Source organism: Ranitomeya variabilis, chromosome 4 (genome assembly GCF_051348905.1).
Source record: "Ranitomeya variabilis isolate aRanVar5 chromosome 4, aRanVar5.hap1, whole genome shotgun sequence".
NCBI classification, from domain to species: domain Eukaryota; kingdom Metazoa; phylum Chordata; class Amphibia; order Anura; family Dendrobatidae; genus Ranitomeya; species Ranitomeya variabilis.
The window spans coordinates 516,957,770-516,978,096 of NC_135235.1; the positions used below are offsets into that span (position 1 = coordinate 516,957,770).

Below are 20,327 nucleotides of genomic sequence, written 5' to 3' on the forward strand. Positions count from 1 at the left end.
TATATATATATATATATATATATATATATATATATATTTTTTTTTTTTTTTTTTCCAAACATAGACCTGATTGACTACGGGTTTACTGACCCCTAACATACAGCCTAATAAGAGCCTATAAGTTTGGGTTAGGAGACTTATCCCAGGTATTGCGGTACATATAGGGACTGTAAAATATGCCCCTGTGAACCTGGCCTTAGATTTTATGGACAAATACATATTACAGTATTAGGTTTTAAAAATGCATTTTATTACATTTTAAAGAGTTTAAGTGCAATATACAGTTGTTTGAATTTATTATTTGTTTCCTTTTAAATGCAGGTTGTACACAAACATCTGTTAAACTAACGCGCACATCATTTAGCAGGTGAAGCAGCAGCGTAAGTAATACAGTGCAGTGATCTTCTTAATGGCCAAGCAGCTGATCTCAGGATACTCAGGTTATGTAAGGCTAAAAGGAAGGAGAAGAGAGAAAAAAAATAAAAGTCAATAAAAGTGCACACACACAAAAAAAACCCAAAAAACCCACAGATCATTATATACGACTTGCCATCCCAATATTATGGATTTTGCATGGATCCATTACAATTCTTTACATTAAATTCAATTTCCTACTAAATTTCTCATGTAAAAAAAAAACAGATGCAATGCAGGTGTCCATAATAGACATGCGGATGTAAAAAAAAAAAAAAAAAAAAAACTAATACACTTTCTGGAAGGCATTCAGACAACTTTGCATATGCTATTGTAAACCAGCCTAAGCTTGTAGTGCTATACATCTTTCTTCCATACCAAAGCAGTTAGCACAACATTTTTGATCACTGAAGGGTTTTTTGGTGTTTTGTACTTCAGTTTTGAGACACCTTTTTTGGACTGGCATTTGTTGGATGCTTTTATTTTTAATCTACTTTGAGCAAGAAAGAAACATTAGCAGTTTTTGAAGCAAAAACGCTGGCAAAATGCTCAGTGACATGCTGGCAACTTTGAGCATCTTTAATTACTTGCATTCTAAAATATAGCCGAAAAAAAAACCGCCTGAAGAAAGTCAGCTGAATTCTTTTAACAGCTTAGTGGTTTTTTAGTGTTTTGGAAACCTGAAGTGGTTAAAAGACTATCAAAAGAACACAATATGAATAAACAAGTTCTTACATTATAATACATATATTCATCCTTTTGAGCCTTTAGTGCTTTTCGGGTTGCTTTTACAGTAGAATCTACAACTGCATCCACATGCCCTTACATGGGGATTTTGTGGTTTTAAACATAATGTTTGAAATGCCAGAAGTGGGCCTAGCCAAAAGGAGTGTAAGGCCTTCAGTTATATCTTCCGTTCCTTCTGAATGTGCAAGAAGGGTACAAGCTGCACCCTAAAGAGTTTCACAGCTTTGTTGCAGAGCAAAAATGCACATAAACACTGCAGTTATATGTACTCCACAATTAGGCTGGGGATACACACTGTGGTTTGCAGCCAAAGATCGACAAGTTTCACTGCTATACTACAGCATAGTGTGAGTGAAAGGGGGTCACTTTGCAACTCACAAAAAGTTATAATCTGGATTTTTTCCAAGTTGAGTGACCTGGTACTTTGAGGTTCAAAATAGGACCCCCATTCACTAGCATTATGCTGTAATGCATTATTATTATTATTATTATTATTTATTGTTATAGCGCCATTTATTCCATGGCGCTTTACAAGTGAGGAGGGGTATACATAATAAAAACAAGTACAATAATCTTGAACAATACAAGTCATAACTGGTACAGGAGGAGTGAGGACCCTGCCCGCGAGGGCTCACAATCTACAAGGGATGGGTGAGAATACAGTAGGTGAGGATAGAGCTGATCGTGCAGCGGTTGGTTGATCGGTGGTTACTGCAGGTTGTAGGCTTGTCGGAAGAGGTGGGTCTTCAGATTCTTTTTGAAGGTTTCGATGGTGGGCGAGAGTCTGATGTGTTGTGGTAGAGGGTTCCAGAGTAGGGGTGATACGCGAGAGAAATCTTGTATACGATTGTGGGAAGAGGAGATAAGAGGGGAGTAGAGAAGGAGATCTTGTGAGGATCGGAGGTTGCGTGTAGGAAAGTACCGGGAGATGAGGTCACAGATGTAAGGAGGAGACAGGTTGTGGATGGCTTTGTACGTCATGGTTAGGGTTTTGTACTGGAGTCTCTGGGCAATGGGGAGCCAGTGAAGGGATTGACAGAGGGGAGAGGCCGGAGAATAGCGGGGGGACAGGTGGATTAGTCGGGCAGCAGAGTTTAGAATAGATTGGAGGGGTGCGAGAGTGTTTGAGGGGAGGCCACAGAGCAGGAGGTTGCAGTAGTCAAGACGAGAGATGATGAGGGCATGGACTAGGGTTTTTGCAGATTCTTGGTTGAGGAATGAACGGATTCGTGCAATATTTTTGAGTTGAAGTCGGCAGGAAGTGGAAAGGGCTTGGATATGTGGTTTGAAGGAGAGATCAGCGTCAAGGATAACCCCGAGGCAGCGAGCTTGTGGGACTGGGGAGAGTGGGCAGCCATTTACTGTAATGGATAGGTTCGTTGGGGGGGTCACGTGAGATGGGGGAAAGATGATGAATTCTGTTTTGTCCATGTTAAGTTTCAGAAATTTAGCGGAGAAGGATGAAATAGTGGACAGACATTGAGGGATTCTGGTTAGTAGGGAGGTGATATCTGGTCCAGAGATGTAGATCTGTGTGTCATCAGCATAGAGGTGATACTGAAAGCCATGAGATTCTATGAGCTGTCCCAGGCCAAAGGTGTAAATGGAGAAGAGCAGGGGCCCAAGGACTGAACCTTGTGGGACTCCGACAGAGAGGGGGCGAGTTGAGGAGGTGGTGTGTGAGTGGGAGACGCTGAATGTCCGGTCTGTTAGGTATGATGAGATCCAGGATAGGGCCAAGTCTGTGATGCCAAGGGATGAGAGGGTCTGTAATAATAGGGAATGGTCCACTGTGTCAAAGGCAGCCGACAGGTCGAGGAGGAGGAGAACAGAGTAGTGTCGCTTGCTCTTGGCGGTTAAAAGGTCAGTGGTGACCTTAGTTAGGGCAGTTTCAGTGGAATGGTGTGGCCGGAAGCCAGATTGTAAGCGGTCAAAGAGGGAGCAAGAAGAGAGATGGGAGGACAGTTCAAGGTAGACGTGTGGTTCCAGTAGTTTTGAGGCATAGGGGAGAAGTGATATAGGGCGATAGCTAGATACTGAGGATGGGTCAAGAGAGGGCTTTTTGAGGATAGGTGTGATGGAGGCATGTTTAAAGCTTGAGGGGAAAACACCATTTGTTAGTGATAGGTTGAAGAGATGGGTTAGGGTTGGGATGAAGATTGTGGTGAGGTTTGGGATGAGGTGGGTTGGGAGTGGGTCAAGTGCACAGGTGGTGAGATGCGATCTTGAGAGTAGAGTGGCGAGTTGATCTTCTGTAATGGTGGAGTAGTTGGTTTTGGAGGTGGAGGGTAGGGAAGTTGGGAGGAAGGGCTCTGGGGCTTGTTGACCAAAACTGTCTCTGATGTTATCAATCTTCTGCTTGAAGAATGAGGCAAAGTCTTCAGCAGAGATAAGTGAGGAGGGAGGAGGTGCTGGGGGATGGAGGAGAGAATTGAAGGTGTTGAATAACTGTTTAGGGTTGTGAGACAGGGAGGATATGAGAGATGAGAAGTAGGTTTGTTTAGCTGTGGCGAGTGCGGTCTTGAAAGTAGTGAGGGACTGTTTGAATGCGATTAAGTGGTCGTTGGAGTGGGATCTTTTCCATCTGCGCTCAGCAGCCCTGGAAGCTCGCCTCAGTTCTTTGGTCAGGCTGGTGTGCCAGGGCTGTCTGTTGATTTTGCGAGCTTTGGTATGTGTAAGTGGGGCAGCAGATTCCAAAGCTACAGCTATTGTGGTGTTATATAGAGCGGCAGCGTCATCCGCATTGTGTATGGAAATTATGTCTGTGAGAGGGAGGAGGGATTCAGAGAATGAATGTAGGTCAAGATGTTTAAGATTTCTGCGAGGGTGTGAAAGTTTGTGGGGTGGGGACTCTAGACATGGAGTGGAGAGAGATGAGAATGTGAGAAGGTTGTGGTCAGAGAGAGGAAGAGGCGAGTTAGAGAGGTTAGATAGGGAGCAGAGGCGGGTGAAGATGAGGTCCAGTGTGTGACCATCTTTGTGAGTGGCTGCAGAAGACCATTGAGTGAGGCCGAAGGAAGAAGAGAGAGATAGAAGTTTAGTGGCAGCTGAGAGGGAAGTGTCAATGGGTATGTTGAAATCGCCCATGATGATAGTGGGGATGTCCGCAGAAAGGAAATGAAGTAGCCAGGTGGTGAAGTGGTCAAAGAAGGTGGTGGCTGGCCCTGGGGGGCGGTAAATGACAGCCAGTTGGAGGTTGGAGGGGGAGTAGATGCGCACAGAGTGCACCTCAAAGGAAGGGAGGGTAACAGAGGGTGGCAGTGGGATTGGGGTGAAGGAGCAGTTATCTGACAGGAGAAAACCAACTCCTCCACCATGCTTGCTGCTGGGGCGGGGTGTGTGAGAAAGGTGGAAGCCACCGTAAGAGAGTGCAGCAGGGGAGGCCATGTCAGAAGGGGTGAGCCAGGTTTCGGTGATGGCGAGGAAGGAAAGTTTGGTAGTAACAAAAAGATCATGGATGTAGGAAAGCTTGTTACAGACAGAGCGAGCGTTCCACAGAGCTCCTGTTAGTGGGACTGGGGAAGCGGGGGCTGGGCGAATGGGTATAAGGTTAGAGAGGTTACGGAAGTTTGTGATGGAGCGTGGATGGGAGGTAGAAATGACTGTGGGAATATGGTGAGGAGGACCAGGATTTGGAGAGATATCACCAGCAGTGAGAAGGAGCAGAGATAGTGTTAGCAGGTGGGAGCAGGAGAGAGCGTGAGGGGGCTGCCTGTGCTTTGAGACAGAGGATTGTATGTTAAGGAACAGTTCTGAGGAGGAGGTGAGATGGATGGGGAGGATTGAAGAGGAGATGAACAGTTCCTTACTTGGTGTGGGGATTGGGGGAGGTAGCAGAAAGTGAAAGACTATAGGGGTAAAAGTGACAACAAACAGAAACATTGTTTGCAGTGACTGGCCAGTTACCTTCAGTTCCAATTCAGGTTTTAATTCTAATGTAATCCACACTTTTAGAACACACTTCTAGAAATCACACTGCAGACTAAAGTCATGCAGACTTGTGCTATGCAATATATGGAAAACTAAGTGCGGTCAGGTGTGGAGCAGAGAGGAGTGGTCTCTGCTCATCTTGGTCAGAGAATTAAGGGTCGACCAGATGCATACAATCAAGACTAAGTAAACAAGGTCATAAATATCACACAGTAAGTTGGGGGTTAGCTGAAAGGCATACCATCACAATGCTAGGAGCAGGGGAAAGTCTATGCGCAAAGCTGGGTGATGTATTATGTGCGCTTCATGTAGGAGAGCTGGATGAACATACCATCACAATGCTAGGAGCAGGGGAAAGTCTATGCGCAAAGCTGGGTGATGTATTAGGAGCATACAGCAATATTTGGCCTTGTGACCTATGTCATGGCCAAAGTCACCCTCTAGTTTCAGACTACAGGTTTCCTAGTGCTGTAAACTAAAACAAAAAAGCTAGAAAACAGTATCATACCTGTCAATTAGAGAGTCTCTCATGTTTGTTGCAATAGTGCTTGGCTGAGCATCGCTTAGCTTGAATACACTTTCTATGACTGACAGCTCTGTACTGGTCGTGTCTAGACCACAGAAAGCACACCAGTCATTGACAACCATTCCTGCTGCAATCACTTCACTACCTCGATTGACTGTACCAGCCTGTCAAAAGACAATTAAAGTTAGTGTCAATTAGTGCTTAGGATTTGACAGGATACATTTTAACTGAATGCTCGAATTTCAAAATATAATGTTTTAACATTGTTTATACATACTGATTTGCACAACACGCTTTTTGAGGGTTATATTTTTGGTAATTCAATAATGAAATAAAGACAATGAAAATTATAACAAAATGGTGCCTTGTTTGTACATGCAAGAATATTCCTAATTAAACCATCTTAAAAAGTTCATATATTTCGGTGAAACATGGTGTTGTGCAAAAATTTTGCGACTTTATATTTTCATGCTGATAAAGTAGACGGCATTTCGGCAGGAAGTGCATGTGGCAAAACTAGGCCATCTAATTGATGATCAGTTGTGGTATATAAGGTACTAGAGTAAGATTTCTGATGAGGCATGCCAGTTGTGAAATGTGCCCTGACTGATTAAGAGGCTTGCCCCCTAAGTGAACCAAGCGCCTCTTAAGCTATGTGCACACGATGCGTTTTTGTGGCTTTTTTTCCTCGCAGAAATGGTCCAAAAATGTAATGGAATCCTTATGCAAGCTTATTTAATGACAATCCTGAAGTGTTGTGCACATGATCAGTAAATTTCCGTGCGTATTTGCAGTGCGTTTTTTTCTGCAGCATGTCAATTCTTTGTGCATTTCTGCAGCATTTCCGCACCCATTGACTTCAATTGAGTCAGTCAAATCCGCAGCAAAAACGCAGGTATAAAAATGTTTGCAGATTTGCTGAGTTTTTGTGTTGCGTTTTACCATCTTCCTATGGGGTTTCCCACGCTGTCATCTGTGTGACAGCATGGGAAACAACGGAGCGGTGGTTCCTATCAGCAGTAACGCTACCGCCGGTGAGACAGTCGTAAGACTGTCAGCGTGATCCCGTAGCTGTGACTGTCACCCGCGGTAACATTACCGCCAGTACTGTCAGTCACAGTGCTGCGGAATCATGATGTCCGAGTGATCCTGCAGCAAAAAGCTGGCGTGGGCCGATGAGACTACTGCTTCCATCGGGCTGTATCTGCTGTCACTGATAACAGTGACAGCAGGTGCTGCTGATGAGAGAGTAGTATCATCTGCTGGTACCTGTGCTCACAGTTAAAGTAAAATGACATACATATTCACATAAAAATTAAAAAAAACATACTCACCTTAACGCCCAATCCCGGATTCCCTTGTCTCCTAGAAATAATGTAAAATAATCCAACATATACTCCATGTGTGCCGTAGTCTCCGTAATCCATATTGTCCCACGGGGATCTCACGTGTATAACAGTCACATCGGGAGATGTGACTGCTCTACCCGGCGATACACTGCGGGAGCAATTACCTCCTGTCAGTGTATCACTGAGCTGCCGTGAGAGAGTTCACCGGAGTTCATCAGCTGCTCATCTCCGATGCTCTCACTTACGGCACCGCTGCGTGAGAACTTTCCCACGCTGCAGTGGTGCCATAAGGGAGATCACCGGAGCTGATCAGCTGATGAACTCCAGTGAACTCTCTCACTGCAGTTCAGTGCTATACACTGTGAGAGCAATTACCTCCTGTCAGTGTATTGCCGGCTGTCTTTGAGAGCAGTCACATCACTGAAGTGACTGCTCTCAAAGTGATCAGGATCATCGTGGGACATTATGGATTATCTTCTCTGCTGACAGATGAGGAATATTTGTGGTTTATTTTATTTTTGTTGCAGGAGACATTGGCTTCGGTGGATTAGGCGTTTGGCAAATATGGTTTAATTAAGATTTATTAATTCATTAAAGGAGTGTCATTATTTCAAATAAAGGACTTTATTCTGGGTGTCTGTTTTTATACAATATCACTATGGGGTTATTAATGGATAGAGGTCTTATAGACACCTCTGTATTACTAACCTGTGGGCTTGATGTCAGCTGACAATACAAAGGTGACCTCAACCCCACAAATATGAACCCCACTTGCAACAGCTACAGGGCAAGTGGGAAATTTGGCACATCTTATAGATGCGCCTTTTCTGGGTCGGCTGAGAGCTGATTTTAGTCTGGGAGGGGCAAATTTCCATGGCCCCTTCCGAGGCTACTAATATCAGCCCACAGCTGCCTGCATATCCTTTGCTGGTTATTAATTATAAGGGTACCCCACGTCATTTTTTTTTTTTTTTTTGGGGGGGGGGGGGGGGTCCTCCATTTTAATAGCCAGTAAAGGCTAAGTATACAGCTGTGAGCTGATATTAATAGCCTTGGAAGCTCCATAGGTATTACCCCTTCCCAGGCTATAAACATCTGCCCCCAGCTGTCGGCTTTTGATCTGCTGGTTATTAAAATTGCGAGAGCGCACAACATTTTTTTTTTCTTTAAAATTAACAGTTGCTGTTTAGCTACAGCCTATGTACACTCGTTCTGATAACACTCCTACATAGGCTGGTGACAATGTATTTGTAGGTTTGTGTGTGTTTACTTATCGGCTTAAGGTACCTTCACACTAAGCGACGCTGCAGCGATATCGACAACGGTGCCGATCGCTGCAGCGTCGCTGTGTGGTCGCTGGAGAGCTGTCACACAGACAGCTCTCCAGCGACCAAATATGCCAAAGTCCCCTGGTAACCAGGGTAAACATCAGGTTACTAAGCGCAGGGCCGCGCTTAGTAACCCGATGTTTACCCTGGTTACCAGTGTAAAAGTAAAAAAAAAAAAAAAAAAACAGTACATACTCACCTTCTGCTGTCTGTCACACGTCCCCCGGCGTCTGCTTCCTGCACTGACTGATTGCCGGCCGTAAGGCACAGCACAGCGGTGACGTCACCGCTGTGCTCTGCTTTTACTTTACGGCCGGTACTCACAGTCAGTGCGGGAAGCCGCCGGCGAGGGACGTGTGACAGACAGCAGAAGGTGAGTATGTACTGTTTGGTTTTTTTACTTTTACACTGGTAACCAGGGTAAACATCGGGTTACTAAGCGCGGCCCTGCGCTTAGTAACCCTATGTTTACCCTGGTTACCTTTGTAAAACATTGCTGGCATTGTTGCTTTTGGTGTCAAACACGACGATACACGCCGATCTGACGACCAAATAAAGTTCTGGACTTTCATCAACGACCAGCAATATCACAGCAGGATCCAGATCGCTGCTGTGTGTCAAACACAAACGATATCGCTATCCAGGACGCTGCAACGTCACGGATCGCTATCGTTGCAAAGTCGCTTAGTGTGAAGGTACCTTTAGTAATGAGGGTGTCCAGCTGACACCTTTTCATTACTAGGCCTAGAGCTAAGTGTCAATGACATCTGCTGCTCTAATCCCATTACCCTGATGCCACACTGCATCAGCATGAAAACTTGGTGTTGAGCCAAGAAATCACAACTTTTTTAAAAAAAATATCTTTATTTAGCTAAAAAAAAGCCTTCATTGCTGTACAAAAACGCATGCAAAAACGTGCGTTTTTGCAGCATTTTTTTTCCTGCAAAGACGGATTTCATCAACCAAGGTATCATTTTAATCAGTGTAACGGCGCCGACCTGACAGTGTGTAGGTTACTGTGCACAATCCTGCTGACAAGTTCCCTTTAACAGGAAAACGGTCATGTCACAAACCGCTATAAACCTTTACATATGGGGTTAATCTGCAGGTTAATAGCATTCTAACGCTGTGCAGCCCCAGCACTGAAAGACTGGATACTGGGAAGAAAATCTTTATTCCTCTCGGCAGTCTCAAGCTTTCAGTCATAATGGTGCTGCCGGCACAGCTACAGTCACCGCTCAGTACACAGTGAGCGACCGCTGTAACTGAGCTGCCAGCACTGACTTGCAGTGGATCTGTGCAGAGACGGCTATCAGTCAGTGGCGAGGAATGGTTAGAGCCGCTGCTCACTATGTTCTGAGCAGTGACTGCAGCAGAGCTGGCCATGCCTGTATGACTGACAGCTGGAGTAATAAAGTTCATGTCCTCCCGGTAGCCAGTCTTTCAGTGCGGCATTACAATGCTATTAACCTGCAGATAAGCACCATATATCCAGGTTATCAGCGTTTGGGAACATGGCAAGTTCCCTTTAACAGGGAATAAGTCATCAGGTTTTTGCCACCTAAAATGACAGCAGCATGACATGGGGACAGAGACCCCAATTCCAGTGACATGTTACTTGCTAGGCTGCTTGCTGTACTTTTGATAATCTCCTGCTGATAAAACAGGGATTTTATCAGTAGAAAACTATTAAATCTCATGCCAAGTAGTCCTCCATATTTATAAGCTGTGTATAACCCCGCCCCACCACGGACTGGCAGCTTTGTGTACACTGTGCATAGGCAGAAATCTGCCAGAGGTGTGGGTGGGGTTATAATAAACTCAGATAACTGGTACATCAGTAGCAGATAAAACTTCAGCAAGAAATCCAGTAAATGACTCCGCTGGAATAAGGGTCTCCGTTAGTGATGAGTGTGCTCTGAAATAGCATTATCAAAGTATCGTGGGTGCTTGAGTAATATGTTCCAAGTCCCCGCAGTTGCATGATTTGCGGCTGTTAGCCAATCCCTGTATGTGCTGTGGCTGTCTAATAGACGCAAATAATGCAGCCACGGAGCCTCAAATATGCTGCTCTCAGATGGGGGTAGCAAAATCCTGGCAAGACTCCCTTTAACCCCTTTCTGCCAGCTGACAGAATAGTACGTCAGCTGGCAGATCCCCTGCTTTAAGGTGGGCTCCGGTGGCGAGCCCACCTTAAAGCCGCGACATGTCAGCTGTTTTGTACAGCTGACATGTGCGCGCAATGAGCGCGAGCGGAATCCCGATCCGCCCGCGCCCATTAACTAGTTAAATGCCGCCGTCAAGCGCTGACAGCGGCATTTAACTAGCGCTACCGGCCGGAAGTGCTCGCACTGCTGACCCCCGTCACATGATCGGGGGTCAGCAGTGCATCGCCATAACAACCAGAGGTCTCCTTGAGACCTCTATGGTTGTTGATGGCCGATTGCTTTGAGCGCCACCCAGTGGTCGGCGCTCAAAGTACACCTGCCTTTCTGCTACATAGAGGTGATCTGTATGTCACCTCTATGTAGCAGAGCCGATCGAGTTGTGCATGCTTCTAGCCTCCTATGGAGGCTATTGAAGCATGCCAAAAAAAAAAAAAGTGGTTAAAAATATAAAAAAAATAAAAAATATATAAAAGTTCAAATCACGCCCCTTTCGCCCCAATCAAAATAAAACTATTTAAAAAAAATCAAACCTACACATTTGGTATTGCCGCGTTCAGAATCGCCCGATCTATCAATAAAAACAAAGGATTAACCTGACCGCTAAATGGCGTAGCGAGAAAAAAAATCAAAACGCCAAAATTACGTTTTTTTGGTTGCCGCGACATTGCATTAAAATGCAATAACGGGCGATCAAAAGAACGTATCTACACCAAAATGGTATCATTAAAAACGCCAGCTTGGCACGCAAAAAATAAGCCCTCACCCGACCCCAGTTCATGAAAATTGAAGACGCTACGGGTATCGGAAAATCGCGCAATTTTTTTTTTAGCAAAATTTTGAATTTTTTTTCACCACTTAGATAAAAAAATAATCTAGACATGTTAGGTGTCTAAGAACTCGTAATGACCTGGAGAATCATAATGGCAGGTCAGTTTTAGCATTTGGTGAACCTAGCAAAAAAGCCAAACAAAAAACCAGTGTGAGATTGCACTTTTTTTGCAGTTTCATCACACTTGGAATTTTTTTCCCATTTTCTGTTACACGGCATGGTAAAACCAATGGTATCGTTCAAAAGTACATCTCGTCCCGCAAAAAATAAGCCCTCACATGGCCATATGGACGGAAAAATAAAAAAGTTATAGCTCTGGGAAGGAGGGGAGCGAAAAACGAAAACGAAAAAAGCTCCGGGGGTGAAGGGGTTAAATATTGATGGCAATTTACCATTAAAGTAACAAGCATATTTACTTTGTAAAAGCAAACTTGAGGGAAAAGCACAAAAGTCCCAGGCTGTGGAATCTGTAAGCCAAATTTGACTCCCATTTTTTTCCCCACATACCCTTATCTATATGTTCAAAATTACTAAACTTGCCAAAATTCCCCAGTAGGTAAGAAGCAAGCTTTTATATAGCGTTTTGAAGTAGCATTCATTCTGATCTTATTTTACTTACCACTAAGGGGACTTGGAGTAATGATGACAACTCATCCTGATCTTCTATTGATGTTTTGGGATGAACCAAACCCCCCTGATTACTAAAGGCACAGTAACTGCCAACAAGAACTTGCTCAGCAATTGTCTGCCTGAAAACCTCTACTTTCAGAACGTCTGCTAGTATCTCCTCTGTCTCCTGAAACACAAAGAAAATAAAGAGCAGGGATTATAGAAAGTAAATTATTCTATGTTATCCTAGTGTCTTGTCTTAAATTTTTACAGAAGGGAAGAATTTGATGGATCAATGATGAACTATTTGTAACAAAACATTAGGTTAGGGCCAAACAGCGTGGTCGGCCACAGTAGGCGACAACGTTCCCACTGCAATGACCAAATTACATACTAATTTGTAGAAAAATTGTGCAGCAATTTGACCCACCATGGATGGCCAGCGCTTTAGCCACCCTATCCATCAGGTCAGTTGTTTTATTTGTCACCAATAGCAGGCAGCACATGATCACTTCTATGAAACGTGCCTTACTGGTAAGGCCAACCTCACAGTTTTGGGAGCACCACTGTTAATTGCTGGCCACAATGAGTGGAGGCGACAGCAACAGTGAAACAAAGACCGGAATAAGTCCAGAATAGGTGTGTCTGTGGAAATACCAAACTGGAGGAGACTTAAAAAGGCAAGTATAGGGTTCTTTTGTTGGTTTAAAAAGGATTCATTTTAAAGCGATGTTCTCTGTTTTGGACAGTACAGATAGAGAATGGTCTACTGCTTGGGACTAGGAAACGGCATCATCAGATTCATGCTGTACGATTGCAGCAGATAAGTCTCTCTGAAACACTGCAACATTTAAAAATAAAGATACTTTGAAAAGCCATCCGGGGACTAGGTGTCTCATCTAAGACATATCCCCGGTGGCTTGTCATTGTCCTTTGCCTGGCAGGGAGACACGTTAGCCATTGGTGCTGGGCAGGGAGAAGATTGCACGGACATGCCTTGGTCTAGACAGCGTAGACAGTGTCTGTCCAGCTTATCAAAGGCAACATGCCTAAAGACCAAGAGAATTTAAAGAAATGTTTACAGTAGATATTAAAAAAACAAACAGTACATACCCGGTCAAGATCAGGGTGTACAAGGGCTACGTAGTCATTACAAGCCATCACATTCCCCAAAGCGGAAAGTCTCTCCTCAACCCTCTGGATTCGTACAGAGTCCGGTAAGCTGTTTCTGATGTGCTGGAGTTCTTGATCTGTTGTGTTGTTTGGGACTAGAAGGCCATTTCGGTTTCCTACATAAAATGTGAACACAAAATCAAAGCTAAAAAAGAAAAGAAATAACCTATAGACTATTTAATGTTTAGGTCATATCTTTATGCTCCTTACAAGCAGCTAATAGATATTTCAGACAAATACGGTGTTACAGTGAGGGTTTTTATCAGAATTTGCCTTCCATTCTCCATAAAAACTTTGTTAAAGGGGTCGAGAAGAAAAGTCTGCAGTCAGTTTATGCAACTGCCAAATCATTAAAGTGTGCAATGTGCACATTGTCATGATTACCCTGTACTCCCCATGTGAGTGCATGGTTACGTGAATGCATGTATAGGATATGTACTCGCAGCCACGTAGCAATTCGATTTTTCTGCACTTCTCTCAATAGAACACAGAAAGGGATGAGAGTCTAGTCAGCATAATGTGTCCGCAAACACACAGATCGCATACATGCAGTCACTCGACCACCCACTTACATGAGGAAATACAGAGAAATCGTGACAGTGTCTGCATCGCACACTGTCTCAATTCAGCAGTCTGTTGTCACACAGTTACTGCAAACCTTTCTTGTTAACCTGGAAAACCTCTTTGAACACGTAGTCTTTTCTGGAACTAATACGGTTTTGCCTATCCTTTGAATAAGGCTTCCATATCAGATCATCCGGGGGTCATCAATGTTACACACCTAGAAACCCCCTTTAGGGTATGTGCACACGTCCGGATTTCTTGCAGAAATTTCCTGAAGAAAACCGGAAATTTTCTGCAAGAAATCCGCATTTTTTTTTCTCGCTTTTTTTAGCATTCTGCAAGCGTAATTAGCTTGCAGAATGCTAAAGTTTTCCAAGCGATCTGTCGCATCGCTTGGAAAACTGACTGACAAGTTGGTCACACTTGTCAAACATACTGTTTGACAAGTGTGACCAACTTGTTACTATAGATGCTGCTTATGCATGAAAAAAACGCGAAAAAAACGCGAAAAATCCTGAACGTGTGCACATGGCCTTAGGATTTATACAGGCTGCAGCAAAACAGCAGTGTGACCTGTTGGCATTTAGTCAGCAGATACAGATCAATTGCCTTGTGGATTATCTGAACATCTGCAAGTGTCATAGGCTTGATTGATGTCTGATGCCTACCCACCTGGACAATGTAAAGCATTTCGGGGGCAGTGTGAACTGTAGTCTGCAACATTACAAGAGGGATCACAAAACAAACATTTTAAAACTAACATCTCTTTATATAAACTGCTGTATGTCATGTCATGGTTGTGATCTGTACATACCTACACACATCCTTCCAATAATTCTGCATCCAGCTATTGACGCATGCACCACTGGTATGGTCTCGGAGAGCTCGCCTTCAAATACACTGTAAGAAAAATTAAAGCAGGATTGTTTGTACAGTATAGAACATTAACATGAATTAAATATAAATCCTGGTAATATGTATTCTTTTCAGTTATGTATTTTTCAAAAACTTCCCTGTCCTACGGAGAAGCCTGCATTTGGCCCCCAGACATAGCTATAAGCGAAACGCGCATCAGAGTACTGGGCAGTGTTGGTTCTTCTGGGCAGTGTTGGTTCTTCTGTGCATGATTGCACACGGTAGGTATAGGGGTCTGACTGATATCTTTATTATGTGGACTGTAATGCAGGGGGTCTGCTGACTACCTAGGTGATAACTAAGTGATTTATTTATGTAGCATTGGCTGTTCATATAGGTTTACAAGGATATGTTACAGCCATACCCATGTTATTAATTCTAGTTTGATTGACCATTTATGGTCAATCATGCGGTTTTTAATCTTGCCACACTGCATATTTTGGGGGTTTTATTTATGGTTTTTATCTTCTGCAATTGTGTTTTTGGTGTATGTTCATAAAGTATAATAATTTTGTCATAAAGACTTGTATAATTTATATTATATTTGGTGGTAATTATAGGACCAAATGCTGTTTCTGGGCCCCTCCGATAATTGTACTGAATTATTTTGATTATAGCTTAGTTTTCCAGTATTGGCTATCAAAGAGAAAGCTTTATTTAAAGCATGACACCAAAAAGACCAAAAAAACACATGCTTAAAAAAAAAAAAAAAAACACAAAAGCAATGAAAAAAAAATCAAGTAACCCAATTTAAATAATGGGTGCAGAGATTCTACATAATCAAAAAGCTCATTGGGGGAATGTAGCCTAAAGGGGTTGTCCAGTACATTTATACTAATGACCTGTCCCAATGATAAACATTAGTTGGGGCCCAGCACCCTACCGATCAGCTGTAATCACCTGCAGTGGCCGGATGCAAACAGTGTACGGGGCACACCACCACTGCTCCATACACAGTTTAGTAGCCATTGCCTAATATCACAGATATATATAGCTCCTGACTAAAAGAATAAGCTGATACACGCATAGCCAGGTACTGACTGGGGCCGAAATTCAGCCGTGGCATTTGAAATCACACAGGCCCATGCTGTCACTGTCCCCAAGTACCAGATGGGGATATATTACTAATATTACCCTGGATGGAGGTAAGGAATATTTACTACAAGACCAATATGTCTAATGATACCCATGGCCTGCTGAGGTAAGTGACGGAGTCAGCAACTTTGTGCGCCATCACAACTCTTAACAGTATGGGTGTCTTGAAAACACTAATTCTGTTAACAACGTAGCAGACAAGGAAGCCCACGACCAGACAGGCCCTTCTGGCATTTGCCAGAATTGCCAAATGGCCAGTCCGGCCCTGTGCATAGCCCTGCAGGAGCCACTAAACACTCAGTATGTAAAAATGTGATTCAGCTCCTATGCAATGCTTTTGTCAGACTGCTGGACATTATAGCTGCTAATCAGTGTGGGTGCCGGGAGCCCACCAGCTATCTGCATTGATAAACTATTACAATCATAGGTCAACAGTATAAAGGTACTGAACCTCCCCTTGAAAAAGTGACAATGTAAGAACCAGCCACTAAGAGAATGGTCCCTGCATGCGTCGCGGCTGCCAAACTGTAATGGAATAATTACCATTTATCTATTACAAGTTCTGTGGTGGTGTCCGCCCCACACTACCTGTATGTACATGATGCAGTCACCAGTGACGTTTTCTCCTAAGGTTCTGTTCAAACATGTCAGAGCCTTTCCCAATATATACCTCAGACTGCAGTTTCTACCATATATTATGGGCCACTATACAGTTAACGTATCATGTTAAAGGGAACCAGTCACCAGAAAAATGCTATTAACCTGCAGATATGGGGTTAATCTGCAGGTTAATAGCATTACTAACCTACCCGGCGCCCAAACTTACCCGAACACTGCAGGGAGAAATTACCCCCAGCAGCATTCCAGTTCCAATCACAGGTGCAGCACCAATTCACTCACCGCTCCAAGTATACAGAGCGGCGGCTGTAACCACGCACCCGTCCCTAAGAGACACTGACTCCACATTGGTGGCGGCAACGTGGTTACAGACGCCGCTCTGTATATTCAGAGCAGTGACTGAACCCGGAGAATGGCGCTAGGGTGTTTGTCTTTTTTTTACATAAACTTTGAATTTTTCTTCATCACATAAATAAGAAAAAGCCTATACACGTTTGGCGTTTGCGAACTTGTAATGGCCTGGAGAATCATAATGGCAGGTCGGGTTTAGCATTTAGTAAAACTAATGGTGTTGTTCCAAATTACAACTCACTCCGCCAAAAAAACAAGCCCTCACGTGGCCATATTGACAGAAAAAAAAAAGGTTATGGCTCTGGGAAGAAGGGGAGCAATAAGTGAAAATCCCAAGGTGGTGAAGCGGTTAAGGGGCGCCAGTGTGCTCCTGGCCTGCTGTATTCTGCCCTGAGGATGCCTCAGTAGCTCTCACGTCCTGCAGGCCACAGATGACAGACTCTGCTCTTGGTGAAACGGTAGACAACTCTGCATTGCCCAGAAAGCACAGTGAAGCGCAGGGAGAGGAGACGTGGGGTGTCCAGGAAACTTCCCAGCTCTTTCAGGCGGTATCGCTGTTTACCAAGCATATCTTCCATACATTGTGAGGCAGCAAGTACGGCCAATGGAGATCTCTGCATGTGTGAGGGGTCATGTCTGTGGACACAAGAGCTGCTCAAGGTCCGCACCGGGGAAACCGGGACATAGTGTGTCCGCTGCCAGCTGTGTTCTACAGACAACACCAACCTACATGCAGCTACCCGAGCAGGCACGGATCACAGCCAGCCTACCTCAATTATCTCACTGACATCTAAGAGGTTGGAAATTGGGGCCAATGGTATAGAGATGGCAGCCGGAGCCTGGCAGAGGAAGGAGAGCACAACCTTCAGCAGCCCCATTCTGGCCTGGATGAAGGGTCTCCATCCTACTGATCTATAAGTGACCACCTGTGATTACCAGACCCTGATACTTAGCACGTGGGCCCCTCATAGGCAGAGCCGAGCTCAGACCTGTGGCCGCCATAACACGTGACCGCCGTGTGACGTCAGCGGGCTGTAGAAACCCCCTTACCACAAGTGAGGGAGACACGTCACCCACCTGTAGAAGTTCTCGGACCCTCCTATGGCCACCAGACAATACGTGTTCGTCAGCTTCGCGAAACAGCCGATCTCATTGTTGTTCTCAAAGGAGGCGCGGACCGCCATGACCGCCGAGCACAGGACGTCCTCACTGCAAACACAGAAAACACGCTGACTGCATACCGCGGCCGCACGGCGTCGTCAGCCTTTATTAGCAGTATATTACACCGTCTTACCTCGCTCCGCTAACGAGCACTCCACCAACTTCCCGTCCCCAACCAAACACGTGGCGGGGCGCTAAGGTTCCACTTCCGAGATGTCAGAAAGGGTCAGGAGCGCAACCAATAGAAAGCGGCCGTAAGAGTGACGCGAGAGGCTGGCGGCGCCATCTTTACTGTGGCTGTTTCCAGTAGCGCCATCCTGCAGCTGCCGGTGCGGTGCTGTCCATGGACATTCTGGCAGCCTCCTTCTATTCCACAACGTTGTCTCCTGCTTCTGCAGTGACATTACGGCAGTGTATATTTACATATAAATGTAGGGCCAAACAAAAAATATCTAGCAGAGGAAAAGGGGAGTGTGTTCACAGACGTGTTTTACGCCTTATAGTATCCTTGGTGTCCTAGGTAGTAACATCCCTATCGGACTAGGTGACAGCCATCTTGTCACTGTGGGTTCACGGATTCATTGCCGCTTCCTTTATAGTTTCTGGGCCTGGTGGAGAACTGTACTCCTTTATAGCTGACATCTGGCACTGCCCCACCAGGGGGCAGTACTCTATACAGTGGGCGCTCTCCAGTGCTGAGGCTCTGCTCCCCTTCTTCCCAATGAAACATATTTAGAACCAGGGGTGGATCAAGGGTAGCCAGGGCCCCAGGCTGCTCAGACACTGTGGGCCCCCCGGTCATGTGACGGGGGGTCGTGACGGGGGAGTCATGTGACAAAGATTTTGTAAGCCGCCGCCATAACACGGTAGACACTTTTGGCCGGGCCCTACTCTACTGTAACCTATTAAATATTTGTTAAAATATGCAATACAATTTAAGTATATTTTAATTTATTTTTCAATTTTTAAAATGACCAATAATATCACATACAAGGAACAAATACCACCGCACCATGACCAGACCACATATTACAACCACAGTGATCGAATAATATCACATACAAGGAACAAATACCGCTACACCATGTCAAGACCACATATTACCACCACATGGTGACCAAATAGCACATACAAGGGACAAATACCGCAACACCATTTCCAGACCACATGTTACCACCACATAGTGACTGAATACTACAATACTGATCAGTGATAAAAAAAAAACAAAAAAAACACAATACTATCACCATAAGTGCCAGTATTCACAGGGGATCTGTACTTAGTATGCAGTGTCTGTGTAGAGGTTATACAGCGATCACAGGTGACATTATACACAGGAGCTCTGTATATAATGTATAGGTAATACAGTGATCACTGGTGACATTGTACACAGGACCTCTGTATATAGTATACAGTGCATAGTGTCAGTGTATAGGTAAGGGCTCATTTCCACTGGCGAGAGACAAATCGGTCCGTAATCTGGACCGAAAAAAGGGATGTAGCGTATGCGATTGTCATGCGATTGTAATGCGAGTGTAATGCGAATTTTAATCGCACCATCCGTTTTACATCCGTATGACATCCGTATGCAATCCGTTTTTTTTCTCTGCAACTATTTTTATACAGTCAGTTACAGGACCATGGACAGTGTTCTAGGCCACAGAATGGTGATGTATCCGTAAAAAACGGACGGAATACGGATGGTCCGTATTCCGTCCGTTTTTTTTCTCGCACCCATTGACTTGCATTGGCGAGTCTCATCCGAGACTCGCAGCAAATTGCAGCATGCTGCGATTTTTTTTCTCAGTCCGATTTCGGCTGAGAAAAAAATCGCAAATGAAAAGACACCTATTGAATAACATTGGTCCGAGTGCAATCCGATTTTTTATCGGATTGCACTCGTCCGTTTTCCTCGCCAGTGGAAATGAGCCCTAACACTGACTCACCAGTGACGTCTCTAGGTGAAGTCCTTCATCTTTCATCCAGCACAGACCGCCATCATTTCTTCCAGCCAGGGCTCGTCTCTGCAGGAAATAACACAGTTATCTCGAGCTCCGCTTGCAGAACACATTACTTAATTTTTCCCAACTTCTACATTACACAACATGAATAAAAAAAGGCGACATAGTGTCACTCTGCAAAGTAACAGGACCGCCCCCCCATTTAAAACAATATACTCAAAATAAAATAAATACATCACTGCAGTAATAATATCCCTTAATTAGCCCCTATGATAATAATATTTCCCATCCTGGCCCCGTGTGTCTCATTCCTGGCTCCAGCCATATGTTCTCGCATCCTGCCCTCATGAGTATCCATTCTACCCCATATGATCTCCCCATCCTGCCCCATCTATCCCCATCGTATCCATCCTGACCCATGATCCTATCCTGCCCCATGTCTTTCATTCTGCCCCGTGTCTCCAAGAATGCCCCATATCTACATTCTGCCCATGCCTCCAGTCCAGCCCCCAGTGGGTCCAGCATACTGCCCCCATTGTGTCCAGCATACTGCCCCCAGTGTGTCCAGCAATCTGCCCCAGTGTGTCCA

At 44.6% G+C, this 20,327-nt stretch overlaps 1 protein-coding gene across 1 annotated transcript; it reads right to left on the reverse strand.

Moving 5' to 3' along the window:
- Positions 1–228: 228 nt before the first annotated feature.
- Positions 229–18,044, reverse strand: EIF6 (eukaryotic translation initiation factor 6). The gene is made up of 7 exons (XM_077252163.1): positions 17,911–18,044; positions 17,694–17,825; positions 14,452–14,537; positions 13,014–13,189; positions 11,911–12,087; positions 5,600–5,781; positions 229–451 (listed from the first exon to the last, which is right to left on the reverse strand). Exons 2-7 carry the CDS (start codon positions 17,798–17,800, stop codon positions 442–444), a joined length of 738 nt encoding a protein of 245 aa, XP_077108278.1. The 5' UTR covers positions 17,801–17,825; positions 17,911–18,044; the 3' UTR covers positions 229–441.
- Positions 18,045–20,327: the final 2,283 nt, after the last annotated feature.

Coding starts and splice junctions, on each gene's coding strand:
- EIF6 (XM_077252163.1), bottom strand. CDS start 17,800: ATGGCGGTCCGCGCCTCCTTTGAGAACAACAATGAGATCGGCTGTTTC. Junction 14,538..17,693: donor GGGTCCGAGAACTTCTACAG/GTGGGTGACGTG, acceptor TTTTTCTTACAG/TGTATTTGAAGGCGAGCTCT. Junction 5,782..11,910: donor TACTCCAAGTCCCCTTAGTG/GTAAGTAAAATA, acceptor GTCTTTTGACAG/GCTGGTACAGTCAATCGAGG.